Here is an 18,832-nt window from a genome sequence, read left to right on the forward strand (position 1 = left end):
GGTCTTCGTTTCTACTGTTCCTTTTCCTTGCCCTCCCTGTTTGCTGGTGTATCTCTGCTGTGCGATGTTTGGAACACACAACACTGAGAGAGGAGGAGTTTGCAAAATGAAACCAGTGACACGTCGTGACAGAATTGCAATAACCTTGGGTTGTACACAGAGAATTGGTGAGATTAGAGTCAGTGCATATTGTAGGATTGGCCGAGGGGGTTTGACAGTGAGTAAATGGATGTGTCAAGTCCGATTGTGATCACCTTCAGGAATAACCTTGGATGCCCTGTGTAAGTGATAAATGTAGTCAATGGGAACAGTCTGAGAGCCGCAACATGCACGCACACCGTGGAAAGAGGGCAGCTCTCCAGGTGGATCACACTTTCTTTCAAGAAATGTAAGACTTGCGTATTTATGGTGCTTTTTCAAATTTCAAGGCGTCTCTCAGCTCTGTCTAGCTGACGATGTGTTTCAAAACTATAGCCTCTGTTGTAACATAGAGAAACAGCTTCTGGTTAAGATCATTTAATCGAATCCACGCCTTTATCAATATTTCTACTTTTCATTTTCTTGTGTGGAGTGGCCATAGGTCAGGTGTGTGTGTGTAGGGGTGTGTGTCTAAGAGTGTGTCGGTGTGTAGGTGTTTGTGTGTGTGTGTGTGTAGGGGTGTGTGTGTAAGTGTGTGTCGGTGTGTAGGTGTTTGTGTGTGTGTGTGTGTGTAAGTGTGTGTCGGTGTATAGGTGTTTGTGTGTGTGTGTGTGTAGGGGTGTGTGTGTAAGTGTGTGTCGGTGTGTAGGTGTTTGTGTGTGTGTGTGTGTGTAAGTGTGTGTCGGTGTGTAGGTGTTTGTGTGTGTGTGTGTGTAGGGGTGTGTGTGTAAGTGTGTGTCGGTGTGTAGGTGTTTGTGTGTGTGTAGGGGTGTGTGTGTAAGTGTGTGTCGGTGTGTAGGTGTTTGTGTGTGTGTGTGTGTGTGTGTAGGGGTGTGTGTGTAAGTGTGTGTCGGTGTGTAGGTGTTTGTGTGTGTGTGTGCATGTGTGTGTGCGTGCACATTGACATTGACAGGGGGCTGTTGGTGTACATCAGGTGGCAGTATGATACAACTGTGACCCTTCTCCAATCAGTCGGCTGGTTCCCTGATTATTGGTCATCCCTGTTTGTGAAGCCAGTTTGGGGAGAATTGAGAACTGATAAAGTGGAAAGGGTTCAGAAAAGATTTACAAGGATGATGCCAGGGTTGGAGTGTTTGAGCTATAGGGAGACGTTGAAAGGCTGGGGCTGTTTTCCCTGGAATGCGGAGACTGAGGGGTGACCTTAAAAGATTTATAAAATCATGAGGAGCATGGATAGGATAAATAGGCAAAGTCTTTTCCCTGGGGTCAGGGAGTCCAGAACTAGAGGGCATTGGTTTAGGGTGAGAGGGGAAAGATATAAAAGAGACCTAAGGGGCAACGTTTTCACGCAGAGGGTGGTACATGAATGGAGTGAGCTGCCAGAGGAAGTGGTGGAGGCTGGTACAATTACAGCATTTAAAAGGCATCTGGATGAGTATATGAATAGGAAGGGTTTAGAGGGATATGTGCCAAATGCTAGCAAATAGAACTAGATTAATTTAGGATATCTGGTCGGCATGGACCAGTTGGATTGAAGGGTCTGATTCTGTGCTGTACATCTCTATGACATATCTGGGCAATTATCCACATTGTCAGGTAGATGCCAGTACACTAACAGCACTGAAATAGCTGGGCTGGGTGTGTGGCAAGTTTTTAGATTACAGATTAGATTACATTACAGTGTGGAAACAGGCCCTTCCGCCCAACAAGTCAACACCAACCCGCCGAAGCGCAACCCACCCATGCCCCTACATTTACCCCTTACCTAACACTACCGGCAATTTAGCATGGCCAATTCACCTGACCTGCATATCTTTGGACTGTGGGAGGAAACCGGAGCACCCGGAGGAAAACCACGCAGACACGGGGAGAATGTGCAAACTCCACACAGTCAGTTGCCTGAGGCGGGAATTGAACCCGGGTCTCAGGCGCTGTGAGGCAGCAGTGCTAACCACTGTGCCACCGTGTCAGGGTCCTTTACAGTGTCTCCAAATGTTTCTTGATATCACGTGGAATGAATCGAATTGGCCAAAGCCTGGTGCCTGTGATGCTGGGGACACACTGGAGGAGCCCGAGATGGATCATACACTCAGCATTTCTGACTGAAGAGGGCTGTGAAAGCATCAGCCTTACCTTTTGCCCTGATGTGCTGGGCTGCTCCATCACTGAGGGTGGGGATATATGTGGAGCCTCCTCCTCCAGTGAGCTGCTTAATTGTCCACCACCATTCACAACTGGATGTGGCAGGACTGCAGAGCTTCGATCGGATTTTTTTGATTTCAAAAATATACTTTATTCATAAAATATGTTGATGATCTATACAATTGGTCATGCCATACATCCGTAAACATTCCATTTCTTTGCATACAGAGACAGAGTAATCATTACTATATACCGGTCTGTACGATTACAATCCACATATTTAGCAGGGGGGGTCTGCGGAGCCCCCTTACTGCTTTGGCCCCCTGTGCTTAGGCAGGCAGATGTAACACAGTGGTCTTTCCCCACCGCGCCTTGGTGGCAGCTGCCCCAAGCTTCAGCGCGTCCCTCAACATGTAGCCCTGGACCTTGGAATGTGCCAGTCTGCAACACTCAGTCAGGGTCAACTCCTTCAGCTGGAAGATCAACAGGTTTCGGACCGCCCAGAGAGCGTCCTTCACCGAGTTGATGATCCTCCAGGCACAGTTGATGTTCGTCTCGGTGTGCGTCCCGGGGAACAGGCCGTAGAGCACGGAGTCCCGCGTCACGGCGCTGCTTGGGACGAACCTCGACAAACAACACTGCATTCCTCTCCAGACTTCCTCTGCGTAGGCACATTCCAAAAGGAGGTGTGTGACAGTCTCATCCCCCCCGCAGCCGCTTCGAGGGCAGCGTGCGGTGCGGCTGAGAGTCCGGGTGTGCATAAAGGATCTCACAGGCAGAGCCCTTCTCACCACCAGCCAAGCCATGTCTTGGTGCTTGTTGGAAAGTTCTGGCGATGAGGCATTCTGCCAAATGGCTTTGACAGTCTGCTCAGGGAACCGCTCGATAGGATCCGCCCTCTCTTTTTCCCGAAGGGTCTCATGGACACAACGTGCTGACCACTTTCTGATGGACTTGTGATCAAAGGTGTTTTCCTTCATAAATTTCTCCACGAAGGACAGGTGATACGGAACGGTCCAACTACTCGGAGCGTTCCGCGGCAGTGAGGCCAGGCCCATCCTTCGCAACACCGGGGACAGATAGAACCTCAGTACGTAGTGACACTTGGTGTTTGCGTACCGGGGATCCACGCACAGCTTGATGCAGCCACACACAAAGGTGGCCATCAGGGTGAGGGTGGCATTGGGTGTATCTTTTCCCCCGTTGCCCAGATCTTTATACATCGAGTCCCTTCGGACCCGGTCCATCTTTGACCTCCATATGAACTGGAAGATGGCCCGGGTGACTGCAGCGGCACAGGTTCTGGGAATAGGCCAGACCTGTGCCACGTATAACAGCAATGACAGTGCCTCACACCTGATGACCAGGTTTTTTCCCGCGATGGAGAGCGACTGTAGCTTCCATCTGCCCAGTTTCTGCCTCACTTTGCTGATACGCTCCTCCCAAGACTTGGCGCATGCTCCAGCCCCCCCGAACCAAATACCCAGCACCTTCAGGTGGTCAGTCCTGACGGTGAAGGGGATCGAGGATTGGTCGGCCCAGTTCCTGAAGAGCATGGCCTCACTCTTGCCTCGGTTGACCTTGGCCTCCGAGTCCCGTTTGAACTGGTCACATATGCACATGAATCTGTGCACGGACAGCGGATCCGAGCAGAAAACGGCGACATCATCCATGTACAGGGAGGCCTTAACCTGCAGGCCCCTGCTGCCAGGAATAGTCACCCCTCTCAGGCTCGCATCCTTCCTGACCCGTTGGTTGTGGGATCACTTAGCTCTGTCTATCACTTGCTGCTTCTGTTGTTTTTTAGCTTCACTAGAGTACACCTCACCTTCAGGTGCTGCTCCTGGCCTGCCCTCCTGCTCTCTCCATTGAACCAGGGTTGATGCCCTGGCTTGATGGTAATGGTTGAGTGGGGGATATGCCAGGCCATGAGGTTGCAGATTGTGCGAGAGTACAATTTTGCTGCTGTTGATGGCCCACAGTGCCTCATGGATGCCTAGTCTTGAGCTGATAGATCAGTTTGAAGTCTGTCCCATTTAGCACGGTGATAGTGCCTCACAACACGATGGAGGGTATTCTCAATGTGAAGGCGGATTTTGTCTCCACAAGGACTGTGCGGTGGTCACACTTTCCGATACTGTCATGGATAGATACATCTACAGCAGTGTCAGGAGTCACATGTCAGAGCAGGTGAGGATGGGCATATTGCCTTCCCTGAAGGACATTAGTGAACTGGATGGAATTTTCCTGAAAGTGGACAATCAACCTTGGGCTCTTATTTCTAATTAAGATTCCATCATTCAAACCAGGGCTCTAGAACATTCCCTACATCTCCAGGTTCCTACTTTAGTGATAGTGCGACTGTACTATCACCTCCCTGTGTGAAATTGGGATTCTAGGATGCCTGACCATTCCAGAATCCAACAACACTGCAGGACTCGCAGCTTCCCTCTGTTACTTCTGGCAATTAACTTTCAATCTGATTCCTCCTGACACAGGAAGTCAGTTCTTCCCATTCCCTTTAGTGGAACTCCTTGTGGTTTTCAACACCTATTAATTGCAACCCCCCCCCCCCCCCCCCAGGCCCTTTTCCATTGTTGGGAAGATAATATCTGCCAATCATGTCCCTGCTAGCCTGGTTGAGGGGGAGGGAGGGATTGTCCAATCTCCTCAAGAGCTTTACCCAGAGCCTTTACATTATTCTCCAAGGCCGTAAGATCACATGACCAAAATTAGACATGAATTAGGAGGACTAAGGAAGATAATGTGGGAAAATGGCATTGCAGAGATGATTAGCCATGGTGTAGAATGGTGAAGAAGACTCGATGGGCTGAATGGCTTACACCTCTCCACATGTTTGTCAGTTCTCTATGAGTAGATTAGTTGACCCTTCGAGCTTGCTCTGCCATTCCATCGGATCATGACTGATCTGATTGTGCCTTTCCTTCCTCTGTCCTTGCTGTCCTCAGTAATCCAAGGCTCATCTGACAGCCACGCTCAATGCTCAGAATTGAAGGCGATAACTTTGGCCAAATGAATGTTTGTAGAAGTGATTGGAAACCCTCCAATTTTCTATATCTCTGGTTTCTTGAGTATCTCTGATGGTTCTCACTGCAAGTGTTGATGACCCTATTTACAGCTCCTCCTTCCCGAGCCCTGGAGTTCCTTTCTCAAACCTCCCCATCTTTCTTTCTCTCGCTCTCTCTCTCTCTCGCTCTCTCTGTCTCCTTTTAAGATGCTTTTTCACGCGTTCTTCTTTGACAAAGCTCATGTTCATCTGCCCTGTTCGGTCAGAATGTCACCTGGTGTCACTTTGTGTTTGATAAAGCTCTGCAAAGGGCCTTGGGATGTTTTATTAAGTTAAAGGTGGTATACAAATATAGTATAAGTTGTTCTTATACCATTCTATTGGACAGTTTCAGAATGAACTCTTTTCAAACCCTGACTTAGGCTTTACAGAACTTAAGTGGGATTAGAGTCCTCGTTGATAAATGAAGATTATCACTTCAATACCTTTCCAAATACTGATGTTCATTCCACAATATTTAATGAGGTTTTATTTCCATTAAATGTCTATTTAATGAGATTGAAAGCTCCAGAATGTTGGGATTTTCTATTCTTGCCAATCCTTTTAATAGATTAGGCGTTGTTTTAAACTTAATTACACATTCTGTTCCAACTCATCAGTCCAGAAAACATGGTTTGAACACTTAATAAGTTACTCATTCGCTTCTGTTGTGATATAATTTTTAAGCAGTAATGATGCTCTTGGTTTTATGCAGGAAGCTTAATGTTGCTTTAACAGTGATTGCATTGGAGTTTAAAACTGTTTAAATTCCTAAATTTGTGTCTGAAGATTAAAACTGTTTTAGGAAGAGCTCATTTAGAAGTGTGAAGGTTTATGAGCTTGTAGACAGTTTAACATTGTTTTCGTATTGATTTTGTAGGGGAAATTAAGTTCATTTAAAAGTGCTTAAAATAAGTCTAAAGTTTTTTAATTCCTTTTGTGTGGAAGCTGAGAATTTTTAAATTTGGGATTTTGTAGAAATTGTGAGGCTGTTGCTCAATCATATTGCCAGCAGTCCACTGAGCGTCCAACTCTGCCTCCTGGTCCTTGTATTAGCCAAAATTATATCGGGTTCTTTCTCCTCATCTCCTGTCCTCTGTTCTTTAAATCTGCTGTCATCACCCACCCCTCCAAACAATGCTTGTCCCCTCCAACCTCAGTGCATTGAGATGATGATACATTCCAACCTGATGTTTGAGCAGGATGCCCTGATGTTTGAACAGGGTGCCCTGATATTTGAACAGGGTGCCCTGATGTTTGAGCAGGATGCCCTGATATTTGAGCAGGATGCCCTGATGTTTGAACAGGATGCCCTGATGTTTGAGCAGGATGCCCTGATGTTTGAACAGGATGCCCTGATATTTGAGCAGGATGCCCTGATGTTTGAACAGGATGCCCTGATGTTTGAACAGGATGCCCTGAAGTTTGAGCAGGGTGCCCTGATATTTGAGCAGGATGCCCTGATGTTTGAACAGGATGCCCTGATGTTTGTACAGGATGCCCTGATGTTTGAGCAGGATGCCCTGATGTTTGAACAGGATGCCCTGATATTTGAGCAGGATGCCCTGATGTTTGAACAGGATGCCCTGATGTTTGAACAGGATGCCCTGAAGTTTGAGCAGGGTGCCCTGATATTTGAGCAGGATGCCCTGATGTTTGAACAGGATGCCCTGATGTTTGAGCAGGGTGCCCTGATGTTTGTACAGGATGCCCTGATGTTTGAGCAGGATGCCCTGATCTTTGATCAGAGTGCCCTGATGTTTGAGCAGGGTGTCCTGATGTTTGTACAGGATGCCCTGATGTTTGAGCAGGATGCCCTGATGTTTGAACAGTGTGCCCTGATGTTTGAGCAGGATGCCCTGATGTTTGAACAGGATGCCCTGATGTTTGAGCAGGATGCCTGATCTTTGATCAGAGTGCCCTGATGTTTGAGCAGGGTGCCCTGATGTTTGTACAGGATGCCCTGATGTTTGAGCAGGATGCCCTGATGTTTGAACAGTGTGCCCTGATGTTTGAGCAGGATGCCCTGATGTTTGAACAGGATGCCCTGATGTTTGAGCAGGATGCCCTGATGTTTGAACAGGGTGCCCTGATGTTTGAGCAGGATGCCCTGATGTTTGAACAGCATGCCCTGATGGAAATGTGTTGCTGGAAAAACGCAGCAGGTCAGGCAGCATCTAGGGAACAGGAGAATCGACGACCAGCAACACATTTCCATCTCTGATCTCCAGCATCTGCAGACCTCACTTTCTCCTCCAGGATGCCCTGATGTTTGATCAGGGTGCCCTGATGTTTGAGCAGGATGCCCTGATGTTTGAGCAGGATGCCCTGATGTTTGAGCAGGATGCCCTGATGTTTGAACAGGATGCCCTGATGTTTGAACAGGATGCCCTGATGTTTGAGCAGGATGCCCTGATGTTTGAACAGGATGCCCTGATGTTTGAACAGGATGCCCTGATCTTTGATCAGAGTGCCCTGATGTTTGAACAGGATGCCCTGATGTTTGAGCAGGATGCCCTGATGTTTGAACAGGATGCCCTGATGTTTGAACAGGATGCCCTGATCTTTGATCAGAGTGCCCTGATGTTTGAACAGGATGCCCTGATGTTTGAGCAGGATGCCCTGATGTTTGAACAGGATGCCCTGATGTTTGAACAGGATGCCCTGATCTTTGATCAGAGTGCCCTGATGTTTGAACAGGATGCCCTGATGTTTGAACAGGATGCCCTGATCTTTGATCAGAGTGCCCTGATGTTTGAACAGGGTGCCCTGATGTTTGAACAGGATGCCCTGATGTTTGAACAGGTGTGGTGTAAAATTCCAAGCAGTGGAATGTGGTGAAACGGTTAAAAATTATGTCCCAATACATGTGTGAATCTAACCGGAATGGAGGTGTTGCTTAGTCCCGTGTGAATCTTCTTATCTGTATGTAACCAGAATGGAATGTGTTTTTTAGCCTTGCTCTGCTGTTCACATGAATGTTTATATCTGGAAAAGAATAAAAAGCTGGAAAAGTCTCCAGTTCGGTGAGTCTGCTCCGGGGTTACGTTTAACCGCCGAGCGTGGGTTGTTGGCAACCGCTCTACGAGAACTGCCGGCTCCCAGTTTTTGTAACATGTAGAGTGAGCATAAACCAGACCCGTTGTGCGACACTGCGGGGAATAAAATGCCCATATTCTAGCAGTCTCGCCTCTTGGTCGTTTGTTCTGTGTCAGACTACTCTCCTACGAACCTGACCTTGAGAATTTTTTAAAACATTTTGGCGTAGTCGGCAGGATCAATCGCAATTGAGGAGAGATTTTGATACAGAACAATGTTTTGGAAAACGACTAAGAAACCAGAAGAACAAACTGTGGAGGTCCCGACCGTCCCGGGATGGCATGGATGTGGGCATGTACGTGGCAGTTTGTTTGAGAAAGGATCCCAGTCCTGCCGAAGAACCCCTTGCCTGGGGTACAGCGGAGGATGTGGGCATGTCCAAAAGGCTGAAGCGGAGTTAACAGAATTGAATGGGATTGAACTGAACTGAACTGAGTGGAACTGAAGTGAATCAAATTGAACGGAACAAAATGGAACTGAGCTAAATTGAATTGAAATGGACGGAACTGAATTGAACACAATTGAATTGAACTGAACAGACCTGAACTGAGCTGAATTGAACTACACTGAATTGACTGAACTGAAATTAACTGAAACGAATTGCATAATGTAACACATGTATTGGGCCAAGCAGTGGAATGTGGTGTAAAATTCCAAGCAGTGGAATGTGGTGAAACGGTTAAAAATTATGTCCCAATACATGTGTGAATCTAACCGGAATGGAGGTGTTGCTTAGTCCCGTGTGAATCTTCTTATCTGTATGTAACCAGAATGGAATGTGTTTTTTAGCCTTGCTCTGCTGTTCACATGAATGTTTATATCTGGAAAAGAATAAAAAGCTGGAAAAGTCTCCAGTTCGGTGAGTCTGCTCCGGGGTTACGTTTAACCGCCGAGCGTGGGTTGTTGGCAACCGCTCTACAAGAACTGACGGCTCCCAGTTTTTGTAACATGTAGAGTGAGCATAAACCAGACCCGTTGTGCGACACTGCGGGGAATAAAATGCCCATATTCTAGCAGTCTCGCCTCTTGGTCGTTTGTTCTGTGTCAGACTACTCTCCTACGAACCTGACCTTGAGAATTTTTTAAAACAACAGGGTGCCCTGATGTTTGATCAGAGTGCCCTGATGTTTGAGCAGGGTGCCCTGATGTTTGAGCAAGATGCCCTGATGTTTGAGCAAGATGCCCTGATGTTTGAACAGGGTGCCCTGCTGTTTGAGCAGGATGCCCTGATGTTTGAGCAGGGTGCCCTGATGTTTGAGCAGGGTGCCCTGATGTTTGAGCAGGGTGCCCTGATGTTTGAGCAGGATGCCCTGATGTTTGAGAAGGATGCCCTGATGTTTGAGCAGGGTGCCCTGATGTTTGAGCAGGATGCCCTGATGTTTGAGCAAGATGCCCTGATGTTTGAACAGGATGCCCTGATGTTTGAGCAGGGTGCCCTGATGTTTGAGCAGGATGCCCTGATGTTTGAGCAGGGTGCCCTGATGTTTGAGCAAGATGCCCTGATGTTTGAGCAAGATGCCCTGATGTTTGAACAGGGTGCCCTGATGTTTGAGCAGGGTGCCCTGATGTTTGAGCAGGATGCCCTGATGTTTGAGCAGGGTGCCCTGATGTTTGAGCAGGGTGCCCTGATGTTTGAGCAGGATGCCCTTATGTTTGAGCAGGATGCCCTGATGTTTGAACAGGATGCCCTGATGTTTGAACAGGATGCCCTGATGTTTGAGCAGGATGCCCTTATGTTTGAGCAGGATGCCCTGATGTTTGAACAGGATGCCCTGATGTTTGAACAGGATGCCCTGATGTTTGAGCAGGATGCCCTGATGTTTGAACAGGATGCCCTGATGTTTGAACAGGATGCCCTGATGTTTGAGCAGGGTGCCCTGATGTTTGAACAGGGTGCCCTGATGTTTGAGCAGGGTGCCCTGATGGTTGAGCAGGATGCGCTGATGTTTGAGCAGGATGCCGTGATGTTTGAGCAGGGTGCCCAGATGTTTGAGCAGGGTGCCCAGATGTTTGAGCAGAGTGCCCTGATGTTTGAGCAGGGTGCGCTGATGTTTGAACAGGGTGCCCTGATGTTTCAACAGGATGCCCTGATGTTTGAGCAGGATGCCCTGATGTTTGAGCAGGGTGCCCAGATGTTTGAGCAGGGTGCCCTGATGTTTGAACAGGATGCCCTGATGTTTGAGCAGGGTGCCCTGATGTTTGAGCAGGATGCCCTGATGTTTGAGCAGAGTGCCCTGATGTTTGAGCAGGGTGCCCTGATGTTTGAACAGGGTGCCCTGATGTTTCAACAGGATGCCCTGATGTTTGAGCAGGATGCCCTGATGTTTGAGCAGGGTGCCCAGATGTTTGAGCAGAGTGCCCTGATGTTTGAGCAGGATGCCCTGATGTTTGAGCAGAGTGCCCTGATGTTTGAGCAGGATGCCCTGATGTTTGAGCAGGGTGCCCTGATGTTTGAGCAGGATGCCCTGATGTTTGAACAGGATGCCCTGATGTTTGAACAGGATGCCCTGATGTTTGAACAGGATGCCCTGATGTTTGAGCAGGGTGCCCTGATGGTTGAGCAGGGTGCCCTGATGTTTGAACAGGATGCCCTGATGTTTGAACAGGATGCCCTGATGTTTGAACAGGATGCCCTGATGTTTGAACAGGGTGCCCTGATGTTTGAGCAGGGTGCCCTGATGTTTCAGCAGGGTGCCCTGATGGTTGAGCAGGATGCCCTGATGTTTGAGCAGGATGCCCTGATGTTTGAACAGGATGCCCTGATGTTTGAACAGGGTGCCCTGATGTTTGAACAGGATGCCCTGATGTTTGAACAGGATGCCCTGATGTTTGAACAGGGTGCCCTGATGTTTGAACAGGATGCCCTGATGTTTGAGCAGGATGCCCTGATGTTTGAACAGGATGCCCTGATGTTTGAACAGGATGCCCTGATGTTTAGACAGGGTGCCCTGATGGTTGAGCAGGATGCCCTGATGTTTGAACAGGATGCCCTGATGTTTGAGCAGGATGCCCTGATGTTTGAACAGGATGCCCTGATGTTTGAACAGGATGCCCTGATGTTTGAGCAGGGTACCCTGATGGTTGAGCAGGATGCCCTGATGTTTGAACAGGATGCCCTGATGGTTGAGCAGGATGCCCTGATGTTTGAACAGGATGCCCTGATGTTTGAACAGGATGCCCTGATGTTTGAGCAGGGTGCCCTGATGGTTGAGCAGGATGCCCTGATGTTTGAACAGGATGCCCTGATGTTTGAGCAGGATGCCCTGATGTTTGAACAGGATGCCCTGACGTTTGAGCAGGGTGCCCTGATGTTTGAGCAGGATGCCCTGATGTTTGAACAGGATGCCCTGATGTTTGAGCAGGATGCCCTGATGTTTGAACAGGATGCCCTGATGTTTGAGCAGGGTGCCCTGATGTTTGAACAGGATGCCCTGATGTTTGAACAGGATGCCCTGATGTTTGAGCAGGATGCCCTGATGTTTGAACAGGATGCCCTGATGTTTGAGCAGGATGCCCTGATGTTTGAACAGGATGCCCTGATGTTTGAACAGGGTGCCCTGATGGTTGAGCAGGATGCCCTGATGTTTGAGCAGAGTGCCCTGATGTTTGAGCAGGATGCCCTGATGTTTGAGCAGGGTGCCCTGATGTTTGAGCAGGGTGCCCTGATGTTTGAGCAGGATGCCCTGATGTTTGAACAGGGTGCCCTGATGTTTTAACAGAATGCCCTGATGTTTGAGCAGGATGCCCTGATGTTTGAGCAGGGTGCCCTGATGTTTGAGCAGGATGCCCTGATGTTTGAACAGGGTGCCCTGATGTTTGAGCAGGGTGCCCTGATGTTTGAGCAGGGTGCCCTGATGTTTGAACAGGGTGCCCTGATGGTTGAGCAGGATGCCCTGATGTTTGAGCAGGGTACCCTGATGTTTGAGCAGGGTGCCCTGATGTTTGAACAGGGTGCCCTGATGTTTGAGCAGGGTGCCCTGATGTTTGAACAGAGTGCCCTGATGTTTGAACAGGATGCCCTGATGTTTGAACAGGATGCCCAGATGTTTGAGCAGGGTGCCCAGGTGTTTGAGCAGGATGCCCTGATGGTTGAGCAGGATGCCCTGATGTTTGAGCAGGGTACCCTGATGTTTGAGCAGGGTGCCCTGATGTTTGAACAGAGTGCCCTGATGTTTGAACAGGATGCCCTGATGTTTGAACAGGATGCCCAGATGTTTGAGCAGGATGCCCTGATGTTTGAACAGGATGCCCTTATGTTTGAACAGGATGCCCTGATGTTTGAGCAGGGTGCCCTGATGTTTGAACAGGATGCCCTGATGTTTGAACAGGGTGCCCTGATGTTTGAGCAGGGTGCCCAGATGTTTGAGCAGGGTGCCCTGATGTTTGAACAGGATGCCCTTATGTTTGAACAGGGTGCCCTGATGGTTGAACAGGATGCCCTTATGTTTGAACAGGATGCCCTGATGTTTGAGCAGGGTGCCCTGATGTTTGAGCAGGGTGCCCAGATGTTTGAGCAGGGTGCCCTGATGTTTGAACAGGATGCCCTTATGTTTGAACAGGATGCCCTGATGTTTGAGCAGGGTGCCCAGATGTTTGAGCAGGGTGCCCAGATGTTTGAACAGGATGCCCTGATGTTTGAGCAGGGTGCCCAGATGTTTGAGCAGGGTGCCCAGATGTTTGAGCAGGGTGCCCTGATGTTTGAACAGGATGCCCTGATGTTTGAGCAGGGTGCCCTGATGTTTGAACAGGATGCCCTTATGTTTGAACAGGATGCCCTGATGTTTGAGCAGGGTGCCCAGATGTTTGAGCAGGGTGCCCAGATGTTTGAGCAGGGTGCCCTGATGTTTGAACAGGATGCCCTTATGTTTGAACAGGATGCCCTGATGTTTGAACAGGATGCCCTGATGTTTGAACAGGGTGCCCTGATGTTTGAACAGAATGCCCTGATGTTTGAGCAGGATGCCCTGATGTTTGAACAGGGTGCTCTGATGTTTTAACAGAATGCCCTGATGTTTGAGCAGGATGCCCTGATGTTTGAGCAGGATGCCCTGATGTTTGAACAGGGTGCTCTGGTGTTTTAACAGAATGCCCTGATGTTTGAGCAGGTACCCTGATGTTTGAGCAGGATGCCCTGATGTTTGAGCAGGATGCCCTGATGTTTGAGCAGGGTGCCCTGATGTTTGAGCAGGATGCCCTGATGTTTGAGCAGGATGCCCTGATGTTTGAGCACGATGCCCTGATGTTTGAGCAGGGTGCCCTGATGTTTGAACAGGATGCCCTGATGTTTGAGCAGGGTGCCCTGATGTTTGAACAGGATGCCCTGATGTTTGAGCAGGATGCCCTGATGTTTGAGCAGGATGCCCTGATGTTTGAGCAGGGTGCCCTGATGTTTGAACAGGATGCCCTGATGTTTGAGCAGGGTGCCCTGATGTTTGAGCAGGGTGCCCTGATGTTTGAGCTGGGTGCCCTGATGTTTGAACAGGGTGCCCTGATGTTTGAGCAGGATGCCCTGATGTTTGAACAGGGTGCCCTGATGTTTGAACAGGATGCCCTGATGTTTGAACAGGTGCCCTGATGTTTGAACAGGATGCCCTGATGTTTGAACAGGATGCCCTGATGTTTGAACAGGATGCCCTGATGTTTGAGCAGGATGCCCTGATGTTTGAACAGGATGCCCTTATGTTTGAACAGGATGCCCTGATGTTTGAGCAGGGTGCCCTGATGTTTGAACAGGATGCCCTGATGTTTGAACAGGGTGCCCTGATGTTTGAGCAGGGTGCCCAGATGTTTGAGCAGGGTGCCCTGATGTTTGAACAGGATGCCCTTATGTTTGAACAGGGTGCCCTGATGGTTGAACAGGATGCCCTTATGTTTGAACAGGATGCCCTGATGTTTGAGCAGGGTGCCCTGATGTTTGAGCAGGGTGCCCAGATGTTTGAGCAGGGTGCCCTGATGTTTGAACAGGATGCCCTTATGTTTGAACAGGATGCCCTGATGTTTGAGCAGGGTGCCCTTATGTTTGAACAGGATGCCCTGATGTTTGAACAGGATGCCCTTATGTTTGAACAGGATGCCCTGATGTTTGAGCAGGGTGCCCAGATGTTTGAGCAGGGTGCCCAGATGTTTGAACAGGATGCCCTGATGTTTGAGCAGGGTGCCCAGATGTTTGAGCAGGGTGCCCAGATGTTTGAGCAGGGTGCCCTGATGTTTGAACAGGATGCCCTGATGTTTGAGCAGGGTGCCCTGATGTTTGAACAGGATGCCCTTATGTTTGAACAGGATGCCCTGATGTTTGAGCAGGGTGCCCAGATGTTTGAGCAGGGTGCCCAGATGTTTGAGCAGGGTGCCCTGATGTTTGAACAGGATGCCCTTATGTTTGAACAGGATGCCCTGATGTTTGAACAGGATGCCCTGATGTTTGAACAGGGTGCCCTGATGTTTGAACAGAATGCCCTGATGTTTGAGCAGGATGCCCTGATGTTTGAACAGGGTGCTCTGATGTTTTAACAGAATGCCCTGATGTTTGAGCAGGATGCCCTGATGTTTGAGCAGGATGCCCTGATGTTTGAACAGGGTGCTCTGGTGTTTTAACAGAATGCCCTGATGTTTGAGCAGGTACCCTGATGTTTGAGCAGGATGCCCTGATGTTTGAGCAGGATGCCCTGATGTTTGAGCAGGGTGCCCTGATGTTTGAGCAGGATGCCCTGATGTTTGAGCAGGATGCCCTGATGTTTGAGCAGGGTGCCCTGATGTTTGAACAGGATGCCCTGATGTTTGAGCAGGGTGCCCTGATGTTTGAACAGGATGCCCTGATGTTTGAGCAGGATGCCCTGATGTTTGAGCAGGATGCCCTGATGTTTGAGCAGGGTGCCCTGATGTTTGAACAGGATGCCCTGATGTTTGAGCAGGGTGCCCTGATGTTTGAGCAGGGTGCCCTGATGTTTGAGCTGGGTGCCCTGATGTTTGAACAGGGTGCCCTGATGTTTGAGCAGGATGCCCTGATGTTTGAACAGGGTGCCCTGATGTTTGAACAGGATGCCCTGATGTTTGAACAGGTGCCCTGATGTTTGAACAGGATGCCCTGATGTTTGAACAGGATGCCCTGATGTTTGAACAGGATGCCCTGATGGTTGAGCAGGATGCCCTGATGTTTGAACAGGATGCCCTGATGTTTGAACAGGTGCCCTGATGTTTGAACAGGATGCCCTGATGGTTGAGCAGGATGCCCTGATGTTTGAGCAGGGTGCCCTGATGTTTGAGCAGGGTGCCCAGATGTTTGAGCAGGGTGCTCAGATGTTTGAGCAGGGTGCCCTGATGTTTGAACAGGATGCCCTTATGTTTGAACAGGATGCCCTGATGTTTGAGCAGGGTGCCCTGATGTTTGAGCAGGGTGCCCTTATGTTTGAACAGGATGCCCTGATGTTTGAACAGGATGCCCTTATGTTTGAACAGGATGCCCTGATGTTTGAGCAGGGTGCCCAGATGTTTGAGCAGGGTGCCCAGATGTTTGAGCAGGGTGCCCTGATGTTTGAACAGGATGCCCTGATGTTTGAGCAGGGTGCCCAGATGTTTGAGCAGGGTGCCCAGATGTTTGAGCAGGGTGCCCTGATGTTTGAACAGGATGCCCTGATGTTTGAGCAGGGTGCCCTGATGTTTGAACAGGATGCCCTTATGTTTGAACAGGATGCCCTGATGTTTGAGCAGGGTGCCCAGATGTTTGAGCAGGGTGCCCAGATGTTTGAGCAGGGTGCCCTGATGTTTGAACAGGATGCCCTGATGTTTGAACAGGATGCCCTGATGTTTGAACAGGGTGCCCTGATGTTTGAACAGGATGCCCTGATGTTTGAGCAGGGTGCCCAGATGTTTGAGCAGGGTGCCCAGATGTTTGAGCAGGGTGCCCTGATGTTTGAACAGGATGCCCTTATGTTTGAACAGGATGCCCTGATGTTTGAACAGGATGCCCTGATGTTTGAACAGGATGCCCTGATGTTTGAGCAGGGTGCCCAGATGTTTGAGCAGGGTGCCCTGATGTTTGAACAGGATGCCCTTATGTTTGAACAGGATGCCCTGATGTTTGAACAGGATGCCCTGATGTTTGAACAGGGTGCCCTGATGTTTGAGCAGGATGCTCTGATGTTTTAACAGAATGCCCTGATGTTTGAGCAGGATGCCCTGATGTTTGAGCAGGATGCCCTGATGTTTGAACAGGGTGCTCTGGTGTTTTAACAGAATGCCCTGATGTTTGAGCAGGTACCCTGATCTTTGAGCAGGATGCCCTGATGTTTGAGCAGGATGCCCTGATGTTTGAGCAGGGTGCCCTGATGTTTGAGCAGGATGCCCTGATGTTTGAGCAGGGTGCCCTGATGTTTGAGCAGGATGCCCTGATGTTTGAGCAGGGTGCCCTGATGTTTGAACAGGATGCCCTGATGTTTGAGCAAGGTGCCCTGATGTTTGAACAGGATGCCCTGATGTTTGAGCAGGATGCCCTGATGTTTGAGCAGGATGCCCTGATGTTTGAGCAGGGTGCCCTGATGTTTGAACAGGATGCCCTGATGTTTGAGCAGGGTGCCCTGATGTTTGAGCAGGGTGCCCTGATGTTTGAGCTGGGTGCCCTGATGTTTGAACAGGGTGCCCTGATGTTTGAGCAGGATGCCCTGATGTTTGAACAGGGTGCCCTGATGTTTGAACAGGATGCCCTGATGTTTGAGCAGGATGCCCTGATGGTTGAGCAGGATGCCCTGATGTTTGAACAGGATGCCCTGATGTTTGAACAGGATGCCCTGATAGTTGAGCAGGATGCCCTGATGTTTGAACAGGATGCCCTGATGTTTGAACAGGATGCCCTGATGGTTGAGCAGGATGCCCTGATGTTTGAACAGGATGCCCTGATGTTTGAACAGGATGCCCTGATGGTTGAGCAGGATGCCCTGATGTTTGAACAGGGTGCCCTGATGTTTGAACAGGATGCCCTGATGTTTGAACAGGATGCCCTGATGTTTGAACAGGATGCCCTGATGGTTGAGCAGGATGCCCTGATGTTTGAACAGGGTGCCCTGATGTTTGAACAGGATGCCCTGATGTTTGAACAGGTGCCCTGATGTTTGAACAGGATGCCCTGATGGTTGAGCAGGATGCCCTGATGTTTGAGCAGGGTGCCCTGATGTTTGAGCAGGGTGCCCAGATGTTTGAGCAGGGTGCCCAGATGTTTGAGCAGGGTGCCCTGATGTTTGAACAGGATGCCCTTATGTTTGAACAGGATGCCCTGATGTTTGAGCAGGGTGCCCTTATGTTTGAACAGGATGCCCTGATGTTTGAACAGGATGCCCTTATGTTTGAACAGGATGCCCTGATGTTTGAGCAGGGTGCCCAGATGTTTGAGCAGGGTGCCCTGATGTTTGAACAGGATGCCCTGATGTTTGAGCAGGGTGCCCAGATGTTTGAGCAGGGTGCCCAGATGTTTGAGCAGGGTGCCCTGATGTTTGAACAGGATGCCCTGATGTTTGAGCAGGGTGCCCTGATGTTTGAACAGGATGCCCTTATGTTTGAACAGGATGCCCTGATGTTTGAGCAGGGTGCCCAGATGTTTGAGCAGGGTGCCCAGATGTTTGAGCAGGGTGCCCTGATGTTTGAACAGGATGCCCTTATGTTTGAACAGGATGCCCTGATGTTTGAGCAGGGTGCCCTGATGTTTGAACAGGATGCCCTTATGTTTGAACAGGATGCCCTGATGTTTGAGCAGGGTGCCCAGATGTTTGAGCAGGGTGCCCAGATGTTTGAGCAGGGTGCCCTGATGTTTGAACAGGATGCCCTTATGTTTGAACAGGATGCCCTGATGTTTGAGCAGGGTGCCCTGATGTTTGAACAGGATGCCCTGATGTTTGAGCAGGGTGCCCTGATGTTTGAACAGAATGCCCTGATGTTTGAACAGAATGCCCTGATGTTTGAGCAGGATGCCCTGATGTTTGAACAGGGTGCTCTGATGTTTGAACAGGATGCCCTGATGTTTGAGCAGGATGCCCTGATGTTTGAACAGGATGCCCTGATGTTTGAACAGGGTGCTCTGATGTTTTAACAGAATGCTCTGATGTTTGAACAGGATGCCCTGATGTTTGAGCAGGATGCCCTGATGTTTGAACAGGGTGCCCTGATGTTTGAACAGGGTGCTCTGGTGTTTTAACAGAATGCCCTGATGTTTGAGCAGGTACCCTGATGTTTGAGCAGGATGCCCTGATGTTTGAGCAGGATGCCCTGATGTTTGAGCAGGGTGCCCTGATGTTTGAGCAGGATGCCCTGATGTTTGAACAGGATGCCCTGATGTTTGAACAGGATGCTCTGGTGTTTTAACAGAATGCCCTGATGTTTGAGCAGGGTGCCCTGATGTTTGAGCAGGATGCCCTGATGTTTGAGCAGGGTGCCCTGATGTTT

General features: G+C 49.4%; 2 protein-coding genes across 4 annotated transcripts in view; one reads left to right on the forward strand and one right to left on the reverse strand.

Annotated features, from left to right (window-relative positions):
- Window positions 1–18,832, forward strand: part of robo1 (roundabout, axon guidance receptor, homolog 1 (Drosophila)) — a 768,177-nt gene that overhangs the window by 220,932 nt on the left and 528,413 nt on the right. The gene's annotated exons all lie outside the window — the stretch shown is intronic.
- Window positions 2,571–3,914, reverse strand: LOC148148485 (uncharacterized). Its single transcript, XM_087993178.1, has one exon. It carries the CDS (start codon window positions 3,912–3,914, stop codon window positions 2,571–2,573), a length of 1,344 nt encoding a protein of 447 aa, XP_087849304.1.

Source organism: Chiloscyllium plagiosum, unplaced genomic scaffold (genome assembly GCF_037043375.1).
Source record: "Chiloscyllium plagiosum isolate Xiang-an unplaced genomic scaffold, Cpla_swu_hap1 HiC_scaffold_12, whole genome shotgun sequence".
NCBI classification, from domain to species: Eukaryota; Metazoa; Chordata; class Chondrichthyes; order Orectolobiformes; family Hemiscylliidae; genus Chiloscyllium; species Chiloscyllium plagiosum.